An 18,934-nucleotide genomic window follows, 5' to 3' on the forward strand; every position below is an offset into this window, starting at 1 on the left:
GTGTGAAGTGTAAGGGACATTATTATTGCTCATTCAAAGTTTCTGACAACCCTGTTATCAGAAACTATGTACTATGGCCCTGTTCTAGGGACATGGAAATGAATAACTCTCTGCCTCTGCCCTTGAGGAACCCAGCCTGTCACAGGGACACACTTGTAAAATACCAGTGTTAGGAAGGCAGTGTTATTTTCATATGATCTGTCTTTGTATTGCTACTCAGATTTTTCAAGCCACTCCACTGTGAGTTGCTTGTTTTTTCTGAGCTTGTTTTTTCTGAGTGGGGTGTAGAGGTAAATGTAGCACAATGAGGGAATAAAGAGACCTGGATTTTTATCTTATATCTACTTTGACTAGACATACAATCTTGGACAAGTCATCCAACCTCTGAGTCTTAATCTCTTTGTAAAGTGGAAGCAAGAATCCCAGCCTATTCACAACAGGGGGCTTGCAATGAGGTTCTGGTGAGGGGCTTGGGAAGGAAGACTCTTGGAAAGCGGTCAGTACTAGGAGTGTGAGGAGTTGTTATTAGCACATCACTCAATTCACTGCATCTCAGGGCTCAGAAAAACTAGCTGTACTAGGTTTCTCAGTATTTGAAATCAGATATCTAGGGAGGATACTCCTGGAAACTGCTGAGTGGAGACTCACACATCCAATCTCCAACCAGTAGTGAGTGATAAAGACAGCATAAGAAGGTCCCTATCAGTGGCGTGAGAAGGACTTTTCTGTCCCCTAGACCATCCCCATCCTCTTGACTGTATCTGAGTAAAGATTAATAATTAAAAATACATATTTTTTGTATGTTACAGTTTATTTAAAATGATAAAACAACTTTATGTTTACACATGGATAACAGAGGCTCAGTTAGGTGAAGTGATTCACCCAAGATCACCCAGCCAGTCAAGAGCAAATCCAAAACCAGAAACCAGGTTATCTGCCTCGTATTTAGCCCAAGACAAGTTGACTCTAACTCAGGCTCATAGATGGAGAGTGCAGAGGGCATAACAGAGAACTGGTCCATTTGATGGGTGAAACAACTTAAGCCTGAAAAGGTTAACTGACTTATCCAGAGTCATATTGCTAATACTGCAGGCTCTCAAAAACCAATTGTTGAATGAATGAATAAGTGAGCTAGTACGGAAGCCATTGGGAGATAGTCACAGAACTCTGAGAAGGTTTCAGGATCAATAGAATTCAGTTTGTATATACACTGGTCCCCCTTTATCTGTGGATCCCTGAAACCATGAATAGTATCAACCTCTATATATACTATGTTTTTTTCCTATACCTACATAACTATGATAACATTTAATTCATAAATTAGGCACAGTAAAAGATTAACAATAACTATAATAAAATAGAACAATTATAATAATATACACCAGCCGAAACCGGTTTGGCTCAGTGGATAGAGCGTTGGCCTGCGGACTGAAAGGTTCCCGGGTTCTATTCCGGTCAAGGGCATATACCTGGGTTGCGGACACATCCCCAGTGGGAGATGTGCAGGAGGCAGCTGATCGATGTTTCTCTCTCATCGATGTTTCTAGCTCTCTATCTCTCTCCCTTCCTCTCTGTAAAAAATCAATAAAAATATATTTGAAAATAATAATAATAATAATATACACCAATAAAGATTATGTGATTATGGTGTCTCTCTTTTAAAATATCTTGTTGTACTGTACTCACCTTTCTTGTGATGATGTGAGATGATAAAATGCCTATGTGATAGGATGAAGTGAGATGAATGAGACATTAGTAAGTAATATAAGGGTTCCTTGAACAAAAGCACTGTGATACCACTACAGCTGATCTGATAACCAAGGTGGATACTAAGTGACTAATGGGTGAGGAGCACATGCAGCATGGATACTTGGACAAAAAGATGATTTAAATCCTGAGTGGGACAGAGCGCTAGATTTTATCATGCTGCTCAGAACAGTGCACAATTTAACACGTATGAACTGTTTATTTCTGAATTTTTTCATTCAATATTTTCAGACTTTGGTTGACCACAGGTAACTAAAACCATGGAAAATTAAACTGTGGATCAAGGGGACTACTGTATGAAGTCAGCCCAGATACTTAGTGGATAGGTTGCTGAGTATGCAAGACAATACTATATACCCGTAAGTGGCTTACAGACTTGTGGATAGAAGACTTAGATCAAATAACTAAAGTTAAAAATAGATATAGGATTGAAAGTGAAGTACAGGCAGAGTCCTATAGGGGCTCTTAAGAGATCAATCGCTCATCTGTCTGAAAGATCAGGAAGGCTCCATGGAGCTAGAGCAGTGAGCTGGACTCATAGAGAGGAGGAGAGCATAGCAGGTGGAGGTTTGACAGAGGCAGCCAGGCTCTAGGCTTAGCAACAGGGCCCTGGGCTGTTTGTGGGAGAAGCAGATGAGGAAAGCAGTGGTGAGCTAAAAATATGGAAAATTTCATGCCCTCCTCTTGCTTGGGTGGCTTACTGCCTGTCCTATCCTGGCGGGACCTTGTTGTAGGAGGACATCGATCTCAGGAAACTGGAAGACAAACACTGGCTCTGCAATGCTGGAACAGATCGCCATGTCAGACAGGTGAGTGTAAAAAGGAGTCCAGTCCCTAGCACAGCACGAAGGGGCCTTCTTTAGATGAAGAGTTATAAGAATTGGGCCTTGCCCAGAGGGCACCTCTAGTCAGACTGGATGGGTAGAACACAAAGGCCCAAGCAGCCAGTTCGCAAGACCAGGCAGGACTCGGTTATGTGCTAAGTTATGGAGATAAAGCCTGGCCATGCCACAGGAGCTCCAGGAAAGGAATAGTTACTGTGGGCTGGAGTAGCCAAGGAAAGGCCACCTAGAGTGGATGAGGCCTGTTCTGAGCCTGAAAAGACAGGTATCTGGAGAGCAAAGCTGGAGGGCACAGAAGATAAGGCAATGTGCTTAATGGGAGTGGAGGGCGGGCGGGCTGGAGGGGGCTGGTGATTGAAGCTGAGGCAGCAATGAGAGTGTGACCAGAAGGCAGGCTGGATGTGAGCTAATGACCCAGCCTCAGGATACCTTCCCATCTCCTCCAGGTACAAGCTGTGGGTAGATGCCTGCTCTGAGATGTTTGGTGGCCTGGACATCTGTGCTGTCAAAGCTGTGCATGGCAAAGATGGGAGAGACTACATTTTTGAGGTAAGTATGACTTAAGGAGTACCTTAGTAAGAGACAATCCCCAAGGCTGGCAGCCAGCTCTTGGTTTGATGACTATGTGAATGGCCCGGAGTACATTTAGGTTAGACTCTCCTGGGCCATGGGAAGGTTCCCACATGACACAACCAGTGGATGTGCATAGCAACACACCTTCACCAGTGGGGAGTTATTGCTTTCAACCAGCTTGGCTGACCCACACTATGGGTAAGAGATACCAGATCTGGGTTCCTGGGTTCCTAGCCAAGTATCATTCCTCTGGGAAGATTGTAGTGTTTTTTTTACCATTCTTGGTCTCAGAAAGAATCATTCAATCTAATCTACTCACTTTGCAGGTGAGAAAAACTGAGGTCTCATATCATGAACTTGTGCCCAAGGCCACAGAGTGAATTATTATCTCAACCTGGGCTAGAAATCAGGTCTCCTGGATGCAGAAGATTCTTCTTAGCATCTCTCTGCGCCTTGGAGACACTTTACTCAGTCTGGTCTTCAAACACAACTTTTCTGACTTCCTTTTTCTCTATTAAAGGGAAAGTCAGTGACAGTATGAATCCTTCACACACATTTCTGCCCAGTCTTCTAACACGCAGGAAAGGCTCCTTGCCCGGAGTTGGTGGTATTTGCAGAGAGTTAGTGTTAGGATCCCAAAGTGGGCTACTCCATGGTCTGCTTGACATGTCACTTTCTAGATAGTGAGACCTCCCCTCTCTGGGTGGGCTTCAGTTTTATCATCCATCATTTATGAGAGTTGGAATACATTGTCTGTGATCCTGGGCAGGCAGGCTCTTCCTAAAGTGGGAAACCATTGATCAGGACCTTGAATATAGGAAGAATCATGATTGGAGCAAAAGGGAAGTCATCCCAGGTCATGGGCAAAGGCAGGAGTCTAGTCATTTAATGGTTAGAGTACCTGTGGAGATACAGTTTATGTGGGTGAAAAGTCAGAGATGAAAACTGCCTGCTTCTAACTGGAGTGTTAAGGGAATGGTCTTCAGTTGTTCCTGGTCCCCTCGCTTGCAAACTTCTGAGCCCTTCTGGTCTATACTCTATCTGGCTCTCTACCTCTCTCCGCTCACTACCTTCAGTAACCAACGTTTCAGTCTCATTGAGCACTGGCCTGGGTGAAGATTGGTGGATGCCCATGGCAGAAGTTTGAAGGAAGATGGGACAAAGGTCCTCTTTCTGCAAAGGAACATGCTTTCAGCTGAAGAGAACAACACCAGCTTTATTCCCAACCTATTTCTGCTGGCTTAAGTCCTACTTATTCTGAAATACTGTACCAGGCCTTTAATGTCTCCAGACCCTTTTCTAACCTGGGCCTTGTCTTCTACCAGGTCATGGACTGCAGTATGCCGCTAATTGGGGAATACCAGGTGGAGGACAAACAACTCATCACCGAACTAGTCATCAGCAAGATGAACCAGCTGCTGGCTAGGACCCCTGTCCTGTCTCCTCAGAGACCCTTAACCACCCAGCAGCCACAGGTAAACAGCTGGGAAGAGACACAGGAAAGCCCAGAACCATTCCCAAGCCCACTGCTCTAGACTATGGTGGCTCTAGGATGGAACAGAGGTCAGATACCTATAAGCCTGAATAGGATATATGGAATCTTCTCTTCCTTCCTTTCTTTCTCTTCCCTCCCCTCTGCAGGTCTAGTGGGAAGTAAACATTGAAGTTGTTGTGGAACTTCAGGCTCTGTGGTTCTAGAATGGTCCAAAGGAAGGCAAAGACCCCTGGGCCCAAGGATCTTTAGTCCCATCTAGGAGATACCTCACTTTTCAAAGATATCCCCAAACTCTTCTCTCCACTGAACTTTTGTATAACAAAGTAGTAAGAACTCTTAATCCAAAATCTGAGTCCTAGTCTAGCTCTTCCCTAGCTATGTGACATTGAGGGGAAGTTACTATCCTTTTTAGGGTTCAAGTTTTATCATTTGTAAATGAAAATCTCTCAGAAATTTTTCTTTCAAATTTTATTTCAAACAGGGAAGTAGAACATAGTAGTGACTAGATTGTAGACTTTGAAGCAAGAACTACCCAACTTTGTATCCTGGACCCTCCATTTATTAGGTTTGCGACCTTGGCCATTTTTATCTCTTGCTCAGGAGAACTGAACAATAGCACCTATCTCCTAGGATTGTTATGAGAATCAAATGAAGTAGAACACTTAAAATATGTCATAGTACATCAAAGCACTCAATAAAGGTCCCTATTGTTACCTGAGTTTAGCCTGTCCTTGCCACTGAATTATAAAGTGACCTTGGATAGATTTCTTCCTATTTCTGTTCCTTAGCATCTTTGCCTGTAAAATGAGGGTTGAACAAAAACATTGCCATGATCTCTTCTAGCAATAAAATTTAGATTATATGAAAATAATCTCTGAAGCATAAACGTTCAGTAACAAAGAGAAAATCCACAAAAAATTGTTTCTGTCTCACAGAAAGCATTAGTTCTTTTTTGGTATAAGCCCCTTACTCTATAAACATTAATGTTGCAGCTTAAATATTTTAAGGAGTAATTCATCAGTCAAGGCAGAAAACCTAGTAAGGAATGAGCTTCCCTAAATATAGGGGTTACTGCAAACATCGCTTGTAGCAAAGCCATTCTGGCTCAGAGATAAGCTTTTCTTTGCTCAGCCTCACATTTGAAGCGACAACAGAATATTGTGGAAAGCATACCATGCTGGGACTTAGGACACTCAGGGGCTAGTCTCACTCTGTCGTACCATTATGTGACCTTGGGTAACTTCCCATCTCTAGACCTCTCTTTTCTCGCCTATAGAATGGAGCTGAATTACATGATCTCTAGATCCCTTTGAATTCTAAGATCACATGAAACATGGAATCACCCTAACTGCAAAGTCTGAAGGCACAGTCCTCCACAAGACTGCCTTCACTCCTGACACCAACAGAAAGTTCAGAGATTCCCCCAAACCACCCTCAGATTTGACAATTCTTTGGAAGGATTTACAGAACTTATTGAAAGCTATTATACTTACAGGTGTATTATGGGAAAGGATACAAATAAAAAATAAGCCAAGGGAAGATGCATAGGATGGAGTCTGGGAGGGTTCTAAACACAAAAGTTCAGTTGTCTTTAGGATGCATTAGCCTCCTGGCATCCATATGTGACAATAACACAGGACGGATTCCCAACCAGGGAAGCTCACCTGAGCTTTGGTGTTCAGAGTTTTTTTTGGGTCTCATTTCATAGACATTGATTGATCAATCATCTGGTAGAACTCAAACTCTAATTCCCCCCTTCCTGGAGGTCAAGTTAATATCATGTGGTCCAAGGAACCCATCATGAGTGACCTCAGTATTATACACTATAAGGTGTGGTCTAAGGGGGCCCCACCATGAATAACAAAGATACTCCTATCACTCAGGAAATTCTAATAGTTTATAGGTTACCTCTCAGGAATGGGGGACAAAGGCCAAATCTCTCTTTGGGTAAGGACAAAGTCTTTATTATATACATAATTAAGTTAAATTAAATTAAATTAGCAAATAAATTCTCAAATGCTTCCAGCCCTTTGTGAGCTAAGGCCATGCCTCATTCATCTGTGTTACTACCGACTAGCACAGGCCTAGCCCAAAGTTTATACTTAAAATTAGTTAATAGAGTTAGGGCTATAGTGATGAATGAGATACAGTTTGTGTCCAAGAGTTATTTATATCCTAAATTGAAATCATGACTAAATTTACAGAGGTCATCACCATTTGTTGGATGGTGTTTTGTAATTTCTATTAGCTTCCTCTGAATCTTTTTCCTTCACCCAGGCCACCCAAAAGACAGAAGACAACCAACAGTATGCCATACTTGGCAAAAGCTGAAACTTGGGCTTAAAGTCATGACTATTGGTCATATTTCCACCTCCCATTTCTCCTTGATAATAGCACCTTTCCATTGGTCACATTTCAGTCATCATGGATTCAGGCCCATGAGACTGTCAAACCAGATTGCCTTTGTATTCTCACTATCACATCTATCAACTTACCTGAATCTTTACCCACATGAAACTGCTTCTAAGGCCCACTCTCTCTTGGTGATCTGGATCCCACCATTTTACTTTCAAGTATTCCCTCTGTTCTCCATCTTCAATTTCTCCTTTTCCAGAAGATTATTACATCAACACACAAATGTCTCTCACTTAAAAAATAAAAAACAAAGACTTTCCTCAGCTCCTGCTCTCTTCCAGCTACTGCCCCATTTTTCTGTTCCCCTTCACAATAAATCATCTTGAGTTGCCTTAGTCACCATCTTCCCTTTATCATATCAGATTTTCTTTTCAACCCATTCCTATCAGTATTCCACTTCTACCATCCCACTGAAATTACTCTTGTTAAGGTCTGTTCCTTCCTTCCTTCCTTCCTTCCTTCCTTCCTTCCTTCCTTCCTTCCTCCCTCCCTCCCTCCCTCCCTTCCTTCCTTCCTTCCTTTTCCCTCTCTATCCTTACCTGCAGCTCCTGAGTTTTTTATTTCTTTGATTCTAGAAGAGTACCTAAAGGAGGCTGGAGTGATTGGGGAGTGGGTGGGGAAGGGGAATAGAGGGCACACCTTGCCTATTGTCAGCCAGCCCCATAGCCCTGAATGGGTAAATCATAGAAAACAAAGTCATAAAAGTGGACCCAGGCCAGCTGCTATAACCAGTTTAAAGGAATTGAGGCAGGAGTATGAGAGGCCCTGGCTGTGTCTCTGAAAGCAGAGAGGTGAGTGGCAAAACTGTTGACAACTTAGTCTCAGCCTGGCTTGACTGCCTGCTCTGGGGCTGCCTATTGACATTAGTGTTTTAGAGAGACAGTTCTCAAGGTGGCAGTGACACCTGGTGGCCAGAGATGGCCAAAGCCTCTGGGTCTACCCTCATAGTCACTGACCCCATGGGGCCTGTCATCTGGCATCTGAGCTTAGCTTTACATCCTGAGGCCTTGGAGAGGCCTGGGCTGCTCCTGAGATTCCCAGGAATCAGAGAAAGAACATCAAGTAGAGCAGAGCTTTTAGGTCATGCCAATAGAGGTGGCATCCTAGTGCTGCCTTCATGTAGCTAATCTTTTTTCAATTCCACTGCTCCCACTCTTTTTTATTTTTCTATCAAATCTTCTAGGGCCAAAGGGCTGAATAGCTAATGCAGGGAATTTAGATACTAATGGGCTTTCTATTTGGCTTTGAGTTAGACCTATGAGGAGTGATTCTAAGACTCAGCCTTTGGAAGCATTAATACATGTATGGTGTCCAGGAGGAAGACAAACCTCTTCCCCTACCCTGAACTGCTCATACCACACTTGCAATGTTTTTACCAGTCTGAAGGTCATTGTATACCAAGGATAAACTCTAACTCTACCTGGATCATTCTTCTCAATGGAGAGAAAACCAGGAGGTTGAAGCATTTGCCAAATGTATTTTTTTAGAGTTAAAGTTGCTGTAGTTGAATAGTAATAGTCTCAAGGAGCCCATGATTTGATATTTTCTGCTTTCTGATAGCTGTCATGAGATAGAACTGGTGCCAAAAGGCAAACCTACCTACTGGAAGATAGGGGTAAACTCTGTAACAGTGGGGAAAGAATTGGCTGCTCTGGGAAGTAGCATGTGACTGCCACATCATTGCTGATGTTCAAACAGGGGCAGGATGAGCCACTTGTCAGGGACATTGTAAAAATGTGGGCTAGGGACTAGGGCTGTTGGAGCAGGTAAATTTTAAAATCTCCTTCCAGATCTGAGATGCTGTGATTCAGGCCATGTGCTAGCCACAGACCTGGAAAAGACAGTATTGAGAGTTCATAAATGAAGGACTGAGCTCTAGAAACCTATGGTCTCTAGTGGGACATTCTTCCAATCCTTTTAAACTGGCTCTCTGGTCTAAAGAGATACCAAAAACATTTCCAGCTAGGTCTTTCCAGCCACAAAGGCTTGAAAAGATGAGGTCTCTTGAGTGCAAGGAGATCAAGACTTAGAAAGTTGTTTCACTGTAGTCTGAACAGCCATCCAGTTAGGGAGGGAGCACAATTCAGATCCAAACCATGGGATTAAGAGAGCTTCATTTAGCTTAGAAGAAGTAAATTTAGGACAAATGAAAGGCCTTCCTGCTTCCCACAGCAGAACTGGCTTTAGAGAATTTATTCCCCAGTGAATATAAACTGAAAAATCTAAGGAGATTCAAGGCAGGTTCAGATAAAGTCACTAGTGACTAGATCCCTTAACAGACTATTAAGAGAAACTATTTTGGGGCTGTCTTAACTTTTTAGGGACATTTTTAATCACTTGAAGCTGACATTCTGACCTCGAGTGACCTGGCCCTCAGTGCTCCCATAGGTCTCGTGGACTGCCTGCCTGGGACAGTTCTTATGGCCTTAGAAAATCACTGATTATGGGAGAGCCCCAGTCCAGGAGATGAGCTCTGCCCTCAGAACAGCCATTCCCCTCACAAAAGAAGGAAGAGGATCTCATCCTTGGGCACCTTTTATATAACCTTTCAGAGGAAGGAAGGTGGGCATTGGCAACTGCAGAGGTGATCCCAGAAAGATCCCTGAAAACATGCTGTTCCCCTTGCTCTGACTGAACCTACAACCTTCTGACCACATTCCTTCCTTCTGCCTCATTCCCCCTAGGGTCCTAGACCGGGAGAGCGGGGCCTGGGGGAGCTGATCAGAATAGTTCTGTGGTGTGGCCAGCAAGGAGCTTGGCCTGGCCTCTTTCCTGGGGCCAGACCCTGAGACCCTTTCCTAATTTCCTGTCTCAGATATGCTGAGCAAGGCCTTCCTCCTTGGTGGGGGCAGCTGGACCCAGGCCAACAACTCTCAAGAGTTGAGTCACGTAATGTCTTTCCTTCCTCAGCTTTCCATCCTGCTGGGACCTCAGATAGTAGCTCCTGTCTCCCAGCTTGTCTGCTGAAAGCCACAGGATGACAAATTAAAGGTGTCTTTGACAAAAACCCACAAATCTTCATCATGGGCTTAGTTTCTCTATCAGATCAGTAATTTACTTTCCAATAACTTCAAGAGCAAATATTTACTGTTTCTGAATTGACTTTTCTGTATTTTCAGAGACCTTGCTGCTGGAATAGATGAGCAAGGCATGTAGTCAGTGATATGCAGAGAGCATGGTATAGCTTAGACCAGAATCTCCTACACACTCAACTACTATGCACCAGGTGACAGGAAGCCACCCAACAATATCTTCTCCGTTGATGTATGAAATCCTACCACTAGAGATTCTTTCCTTTGGATTGATATTATTATTTAAATAATAGTGATGATGCCAACTTATATAATTACTTTGCTAGCACTTTACAGTTTATAAAGTACAGCCATTATTTTGAGTCACACAACCCTAGGTAAGAAGGTTTGGGCTATTTCTGTCTCTTTCATATCAGCAAAGAGAATGCAAATGATTTGTCCAAGGTCATACAGCTTATAACAAGAGAGCTAATATTCTGGTCCCTAGCCCTATAATACCATGCACTGTTCCCTTTTGATGCTCCTACTAGAGTACAGGGGATGGTAAGAATGGATAGAGCTGGGCCTTTTGACCCTTGACCCTATATAATGGAAAACCTTGCTCTCCTCCCAGCCTGAAGGAATCTCTGAGCTTCACCAACTCTTATCTTCTCCTTGACTTCTCTCATCACTAAAATCCAGTGGATTCAGCACAGCAGGATACTAGCTCAATCAGCTTTGATGGAGTGCAGCTGCACATTCTCCTTGCCAAACTACTCAAAGCCTGTGCCTGCAGGACATGTCTGCTCAGGCCCAGTAGCCGTAGGGTCTTTCTGGGCCCAAGCCTCTGCAGCTATGAAGGGTTTGTCCCATTTCTCAGACAGCTAAAGAACTGAAAAATTCATGAAAGAATTAATGGGTGAATGGAAGCCTAGAGCCAGAAGAGTCTGTAGAAGTCATCTGCTTGCAACTACATAGCACCTCTGACCAGAGGTTGTGCAGACCCTGCTTAAATACCTCTAGTCCCAGGAGACTCACTACTACCCAGGCTAGCCCTTGACCCTGCTCAGAGCTTGTACATTTGACTAACTTAGTCCTCAGTGCATTCATAGTTATTTCATTGAATCTTTACAATCAGCCCATTTGGGAAACTGAGACTCAGAGATTACGTAACGTCAAATTCACATCAGGAAAGATGTCATTTCCACACTTCTCACCATCCTATCTGCTCCATGTACCCATTTTATTCCACCTGAGTCCCCCTTAAAAGAGATACCCAGAACTGGTTGCAGTGTCTTGTGAAGTTTATCAGCCTAAAGAGCAGTGGACTTGTGATCTCCCCTTTTTGAGACACTGATGAACCACCAGCTGCATCATATTTTTGGAAGCACTATTACAAACCAACACCCTCTGAGCTTGTTGTTAGTCTCTAAACCCAGGGTTATTGGGGGTTTTCTTTATGCTGCCTAAAGGCCATTTATTCCCCCTTCTCTTGTGGTGTGGCTGGGCACAAGCGTTGGACTTCACATTCTTACCTGTTTAAGTAAACCCAACTTCCTGAGGGAAACTGCCGCTCAGCCTGGCCATGAGTTCCTGCTGTGGGCTGGCTACAGGCCAGACTTTGGCAGTGACGCCAGAGTGGCCAGACTTCTCTGGAATCTGGCATCCCATGAGGCTCTTGGTGACTGGAGACAGATCTCATGGTAGCCAATCCCCACAGGGAATAGGCCCTCAGCTCCAGCAGATGGAAGGCTTGTGGGTGGAGGCAGAGAGTCTCAGCCTGGCATGGGACAGTCCTAGGGGACTCTCCTCCCGCCTCCTGTTGCCCCTGGGAAGTCCTCAGTCCATAACCTCGGTGGAGCTGAGGACAGAACTCCCAAGGCGCCAGACAAGGGTGGCCAAGGCACATTCCCAGGCTCCAGCCCAAAAGGCTACCTCTGGGAGCTCTTCCCCTTAAGCTTTGGGAAGGGAAATTTGGGTTCAGTTCATCTTTGAGTATCTTATTTGTATACTGATGTGGCTGAGGAGAGCTGGGGCCAGCCTTCATGGATGATTACTCCTGTCAGTTCATCCTGTAAAAGTCTGGAGTTCTCCCATTAGAGTTTTATATATAAGATTTTAAAGGTTCTCCTGGAATCATAGAGTCTCAGGATTGGAAGAAACTGTGGTGTTCATCTAATCTGTCTCATAATGAAGGAATATTATCTACAACATCTTTGTCAGGCAATTCTCTAGTTTCTACATGAAGATGCCCACTTCCCAAAACAGCCACTTGCACTGTTTTTACTATAGAAAGTTCTTCCAATAAGTGAAAGTCTACTCTTCTGGAATGTCTGCCCATTGGCCCTGGTTCTGCCCTTGTGCTCTGTGGTCCTCCATAGAGGAGAAACATATGGAGGAGGACATCTTAAAATGGTCTTGTCCAATGTCCACAGTAATTCACTGGCAGTCACAGCAGTGCAACCTTGGGGAAAGAGCTGGCAAGAGTCAGTCTATATGAATTTTGCTGTTTTTCATCTGAATATCTCTCTCAAGCATCGAGGTTATGACACTGATGGCTTGTCAGGGAGCCCAGGGGAGGTTTGTAACATTACAACGGAATAAAGTTCTCTGAAGCCCTAGAATGGGAGCACACTGCAGGAGGTATTCCATCATAGGAGTGAGACCTAGGAAACAATGGAACTTCCGAGGAAAAGGCCTCTTAATATTATCATCCCAGCATCTGTTGTATTTTATTTAGCACCTACTGGGGCCAGGTGCTTATAAATATCTAGATAGATATATAGATAGATAGATAATCAATCTCACTTTATGTCACAAAAACCTTTTGAAGAAAGGCAGGTGCAGAGGAGCAAAATACCTTTCCCATGGTCACAAAGTTACAGGTTTAGATTAAGTGGCAGGTTTAGATTAACCCAAGGTCTTCCTAACTGAAAAGCCTAATTCCTCAGTCACTCTGTTACTCAATTTTAAAGTAGACCTAGATGGCTGTGTGTGTGTATGTGTGTCTGTGTGTGTGTGTTGGGGCTGGGATTAATACCCAGCCCCATCTGAGCAAGAAGTCAGGAACCCAGGTAAAAAGCAACCCTGGTATCCTGTGCTCCCATTTCCAAACACTATATCCTGGCCCCAGACTTCTCATCCAGTTGGCAGCCAGGTTAAGAGAAGGAAGAGATCTTAATAGGAAAGAACTGTTGAGCCTTATGTGTCCTAAACTTGGCTGGTTAAACAGTCTTGATGGAAGCAATTACTGCTGCTTTGAGACTTGTTTGGACTTTACTTTCTGTGCCTGATATATAGGCACCTGTAGCAGGCCTCAAGTTTAATTCCCTAACCAGAGCATTTTCAGAGCTGCTCACCAGTGTTGATACCAAATAAAATATGGCTTAACAACTAGGGTTTACCAACATTTTTATCTTAAAAGACTTATATTCTGCTCCATTTTGGGCTTTCATTGTAGTTGTTGTTGCATGTTCATTTACTTAACAAGGTTTTTACTAAGGACCTCTTATGTGCTCGGCCCTGTGCTTAATGATGTTGGTAAAATGACAGTAGTCTTGAATATTCAAAAATATTCCCAATTCTATTTTTTAAAATATATTTTTACGGATTTTAGAGAGAGAGGAAGAGAAATGGAGAGATGGAAACATTGGTGAGAGAAAAACATCATCAACATCAGTCAGCTGCTTCCTGCATGCCCCCTCCTGGACATGTGCCTTGACCCAGAATCAAATTGGCAATTTCCTGGTACATGTGTCAAAGCTCAATCACTGAGCCACACTGGCCAGGCTCCCAATTCTATTTGAGCTTTTAAAAAATCCTCACTTGAGGATGTATTTATTGGTTTGAGAGAGAGAGAGAGAGGAAGGGAGAGAGTGAGAGAAAGTGAGAAAGAGAGAGGGGCAAACATCAATGTGAGAGAGAAACATCAGTTGGTTGCCTCCTATATGCATCCTGACCGGGGATCAAACCTGCAATCTAGGTATATGCCCTGACTAGGAATCGAGCCCTCAAATCAACCTTTTGGTGTGCAGGATGGCATTCCAACCCATTGAGCCATCCGGCCAGGACTTTTTTAAAAATCCTCACCTGAGGATATGTTTTTTTTAGAGAGAGGAAAGGATGGGGTGGGGGAGAGAGAAACATCGATGTGAAAGAGAAACATCGATTGGTTACCTCCTACGTACAGTACCTGACCCAGGATCGAACCTGTGAGCTTTCAGTATACAGGGACAGCGCTCCAACAAACTGAGCCACACCAGCTATGGTGCAGCCAGAGCTCTTTTAACTTTTTAATAAAGAACTCCCATATCAGGCCATATATCCCAATTTTTCTTTGGGGAAAAAAAGGGACACTGCATTTGTTAGGAATTCATGAGAAGATGAAGACACATAGGCCATGCCCTCAAGGATTTGGCAGTTTTCTTAGAAGCATCATCCCAGCCTTCAGGATAACAAGATAGCACTGCAAATGTCCCTTTCAGTAGTATAAGTCTCCTAAATGCTATTATAGGATTTCAGAGAGGAGATGACAAATCGAAAAGAGGCAGTCAGAAGGGGAGATTTCATGGATAGGGTAGAACTTGACTTAGACATCCATGCACTATGGAGTGGCCTAGACTAGAGAATAAACAGTGAGGGGTCAGGCCTGGTGGGAGCCGGTGTGTTTAGGACATGAGGGAGAGAGAAGGCTAGCAGGGTCAATTCCAACCATGCTGATGAAAGTTCCTGATGTCAGCCTGAAGAGTGTGAATGTTATCTGTAAGCAATGAAAAGAAAAGGTGAGCATCAGACTGTCGGGGCTCACAGTCCAGTTGCATTAGCCACCACTGTATGACCCTGGACAAATTACCTGACTTAGATGTGCCTCAGTTTCCTTATCTAAAATTAGGGATGTTGATAATAGCATCCATGTTATAGAGCTATAGTGAAGTTTAAGGTAAATGCTGTATAAAAGTGTACATGTTACCTAGCATATATATAGTGTTAATTATAAATTATTTAGAGCGTTAGAGTTAGGGAAGGAGTTTAGAAGGATAAGTAGCCATGAAGAAGATAGATTGGAGAGGGAAGAGACTAAGAATGAGGAGGCTATTTTGGTAGTCTAAGCAAGACATGATATAGGCCTGACCAGGGTTGGCCAAGAGAAGATGGTGAATTTTGGATGCCATGAGGGAAACATGATGGGTCTTAATGGCTGACTGGAGGCAGTGGTTCTCTAGCTAGCTTATTGGGTGTGGGTATTTCAGTACCTGGGCTCAGACTGAGTCTTGCAGATCTCATGAGAGGGCTTGGAAGAAAGGGAAAGAAGTGTTGATATTCTTGCTGTGATCTTTGAGAAACTGGGGATTATAGGTATAAGGGGTGCCCTCTGATGTGTTGGCACTAAGGACATTTCAAAGGCTCCCTACCTCCTTCTATCTGAAGTTCTTAGTACAACAGTTTTAGGCACTGCTGTTATTAAAAGACCATGATACTAGAAAGGGTAACACTTCTGCTCTCCTGGCAATAGAGCTGGAAATGGGCTTCAATAGGCAGAAGAGAAGATAGATGGCCAGAATTGGAGCCCCATGGGAAATGGGGAACAGGAGGAGAAACAGTTTTAATGTGGGAGTAGGGCTGGGGGGCATGTCACAAGGGGAGAGGAGCACTAAAAGAGGAAGTGGGAGAGTGCTCAAGACATACTCAGCCCATTTCACAGCCTTGCCTCAGAAGCTCCCTCTCTGACATCACCATCGGCATACTTGGCATCCCTCCGGCTTTATAGAGCATTTCCCCTATGCTGAATTCAAGCTCCAAATGCTCACCGCTTTCATACAAATGTTAGACAGACTGAAGTCACATGTATCTTTGATCCTGTTAGGACATAATCAGAATCACAGCTGGGAGGAGAGGAAGCATGGGAGTGGAGCCATGCTGTTGGGTAAAATGTAATGATGCTGTTTGAGAGGAAAACAGCTTGGCCTTGAGCACTTTTACAAACATGAACATCATACTCCTTCCCTTTGGGTAAGAGAGGTTCTGGAAAGCAAACAACTGTCCCCTCCTTCAAGTCCCTCCTGTGGGAGTTGTAGCCAGCCCAAAGAGTGGCTCTGACCCCTGAGTCTGCTCCAGAGCTGATCCCACCCTGGAGTTAACTCCACATGAGAAGAGAGCCAAATGAGGCTGTTCACCTGGTCCGGGGTCCTCCCTGCTCCCCCCACCCCACCACCACTACCACTTCTTCAGTCCCTGGAGTCGCTGAAAGCACAGCCTGATCTTTGGAGTTTGGTGTTGATCCTTCCCCTTTCTTCAGGAAGCCAGGCCTGTGAGTATGAGGGGAAGCTGGACATCAGGCAGATCACATAGAAGAAACCAAATGCTGATGGAAGAAGACTCAAAGCTTTTATAAATCTAAAAAGGGGTGAAATGAAAAAGGGGTGGATACACTGTGTATCAGAGTAGTTCTATGCCCCAGACTGCCTACACCTGTGTGCCAGCAACAGCCTAGAGTCTGAAAATTATTTCTGAAACAGCAGAAGCCTCTGGAACAGATCACACAGATCCCACTGAAGTCATACTACAAAGCCACAGGGCTTCTCTTTGGAATCTGATTAGAGTTTTCTTTTTATCTCTTTTACATTTTTGTCTTCCAGAGTGGAACACTTAAGGATCCGGACTCGAGCAAGACCCCACCTCAGCGGCCAGCCCCCCAAGGTTGTTTACAGTATATTCTCGACTGTAATGGCATTGCAGTAGGGCCAAAGCAAGTCCAAGCTTCTTAAAGTGATTGGTAGTTAATTTTTCAAAGCAGAAATTTTAAGCCAAAAACAAATAAGGAAAGAAAGGAAAGTGGGGAGGGAAGCAACTCACCCTCCCATTGGTGCCGTTTCTGCGTTCTTTCAATGCTGACTGGACTGTGTTTTTCCTATGCAGTGTCAGCTCCTCTGTCTGGTTGTTTACCTGTCCCTATTCGTGCTTGTAATGCTCACTTATGTTTCTCTGTATAACTTGTGATTCCAGGGCTGTTTGTAAACAGTGTACAAAAGAATCGTGCCTCTCCCAAGTCCAGGGTGACTCTACCTTCTGGGTGGTTTGATATATTTTTTAAACTATTGCATAATGTGGGGTGAAATAGGACTAGGGGATGGACAGGAGAGAAACAAAGACCACAAAAATAAAACCCAACTCCACTCCTTTTCCCCTTTCCCTTTAACACACCCTTCCCCCCTGGTCCAGGCTCAGATTAAACCACCCCCACCCCCTGCTTACCTCCATGAATGTGCTTGGGATCTTCAATGAACTGTGCTTTTTGCTTTCTTTCTGCATGACTAGATAGAAGTTTAAGAGATTTCCAAGGTCTAATTTTCATAGCTTCATCTGTTGAATCGGAAGCCATCCACATTTTTCTCCATTTGCTAAAATTTGGTGCAGTTTGAGTATATGTGAATATGCTGGCTGTGCCTGTAGAGTTCTTGTGTTTTCAGTGATAACGTAAAACATAAAGAAGAAGCTATTCTAGGAATGTGTTTTGTATTTTACATCCCAGTGTACTCTTTGTTTTTATTATTAAATAATTAGCTCTGAGATTAGAAAAAAAAAAATGGGGCCGCCGATGTGCAATATCCAGGTGAACTTGTGAGTATTTTCTGTGTTGATCTCAGTCCCCCCAAATTGTTTCTTCTTTGTTGCTGTTTCTGAATTGGCCATGTGTGTGCTTTTGTGGAACTGAGGCTGTTTTGTATCCCCAAAGCTTGACCTATGTACAGAGATGATTCTTTAGCAATTTTAGACATAGAATGCAGGGAGCTACTGAAAGTCTGGGAAGGATTCGGCCATTCTGCTCTTGGCCTCTCCTGAGGCATCATAACATGAGACCAAATTTAAAATGTCCCATTTCACTTGAGTCGGTACACTGCCTACAGAACTCTGCGGTGGACTCCTGCTTTAGTTTTCTGCTGTTATGAGAGCCCTCTGGAGTCTAAAGTATAAAGAGCTTTATCTTTCTAGGGAAAAACTGTCTCAGATGTTACCTTGTGTGTGTTTGGGGCAAAGGCAGCACAGCTGTGGCTCTTGAAGAACCCTCACTGGTTCTCTTTCCTCCAATACTCAGCTCCTGGGCAGAGATGAGGCAGTTAATTAAAGCAGGCCTTGGGTTCAATGCCTCATCTTGCCATCTCCTGGCCAGGCTCAGAATGGGCACCAAGTGGCCTCCTCAAGCATCATGGTTCATGGAAGTTCATGCCAGCAGTTTGCCTTTCAGAAGAAGTGCTTCGGCTCTACTTTTACATTCCCTTTCACTCCTATACTGATATGTCACTGTTCTGGATTACCAGGTCTGAGGAACTAGTGTTGGCAGTATGTAACATGATTTATGTGTCAAGGGGGCACTGCTCTGGTTTCTCCTTGGGTTGCTGGCAAATTCAGAGGCTACAGGGAAATACACTGAGTGTGAATGTTCTTGTCTCTGATCCCTTCTTTAGATGATGATGGTAATCAATCTGTTGTAAATATATACATATATGCATTTACACTCTTTCAGGTGAGTTGCCTAAGAATCAGGCCCTTCAATACCTCCCAATCTGATCAAATGATAGAAAGGAATAAAGCAACATTTCCCCAAATGGAGAAATTTATTTATTTATTTATTATTTTTGTCCAGTGGTGAGCTGATGGTGGTGTTGCTTCTCTGCATGTTCTCAGTGTGAACATCCAGGTGCTTTTCATGTGACATTTGTGAACCACAAACACAAAGTTGCTGTTTGAATTCAGTCAGGTTCCAGGGTGGTATCAGCCAAGGTCTCTCAGGTGGGAGAGAAAACTGCCAAACACAAGTAGACAGCTTAACCTGA

General features: G+C 43.8%; 1 protein-coding gene across 1 annotated transcript in view; it reads left to right on the top strand.

Annotated features, from left to right (window-relative positions):
• Positions 1-18,934, top strand: part of SYN2 (synapsin II) — a 161,420-nt gene that overhangs the window by 136,100 nt on the left and 6,386 nt on the right. Inside the window, exons 8-11 of the mRNA XM_081105648.1 lie at positions 2,502-2,576; positions 3,056-3,158; positions 4,508-4,657; positions 16,739-16,799. Coding sequence (XP_080961774.1) covers positions 2,502-2,576; positions 3,056-3,158; positions 4,508-4,657; positions 16,739-16,799 — 389 coding nt within the window. The remainder of the gene's footprint in view (positions 1-2,501; positions 2,577-3,055; positions 3,159-4,507; positions 4,658-16,738; positions 16,800-18,934) is intronic.

The sequence above is a fragment of the Myotis nattereri genome, assembly GCF_964212035.1.
Source record: "Myotis nattereri genome assembly, chromosome: 14".
NCBI lineage: Eukaryota > Metazoa > Chordata > Mammalia > Chiroptera > Vespertilionidae > Myotis > Myotis nattereri.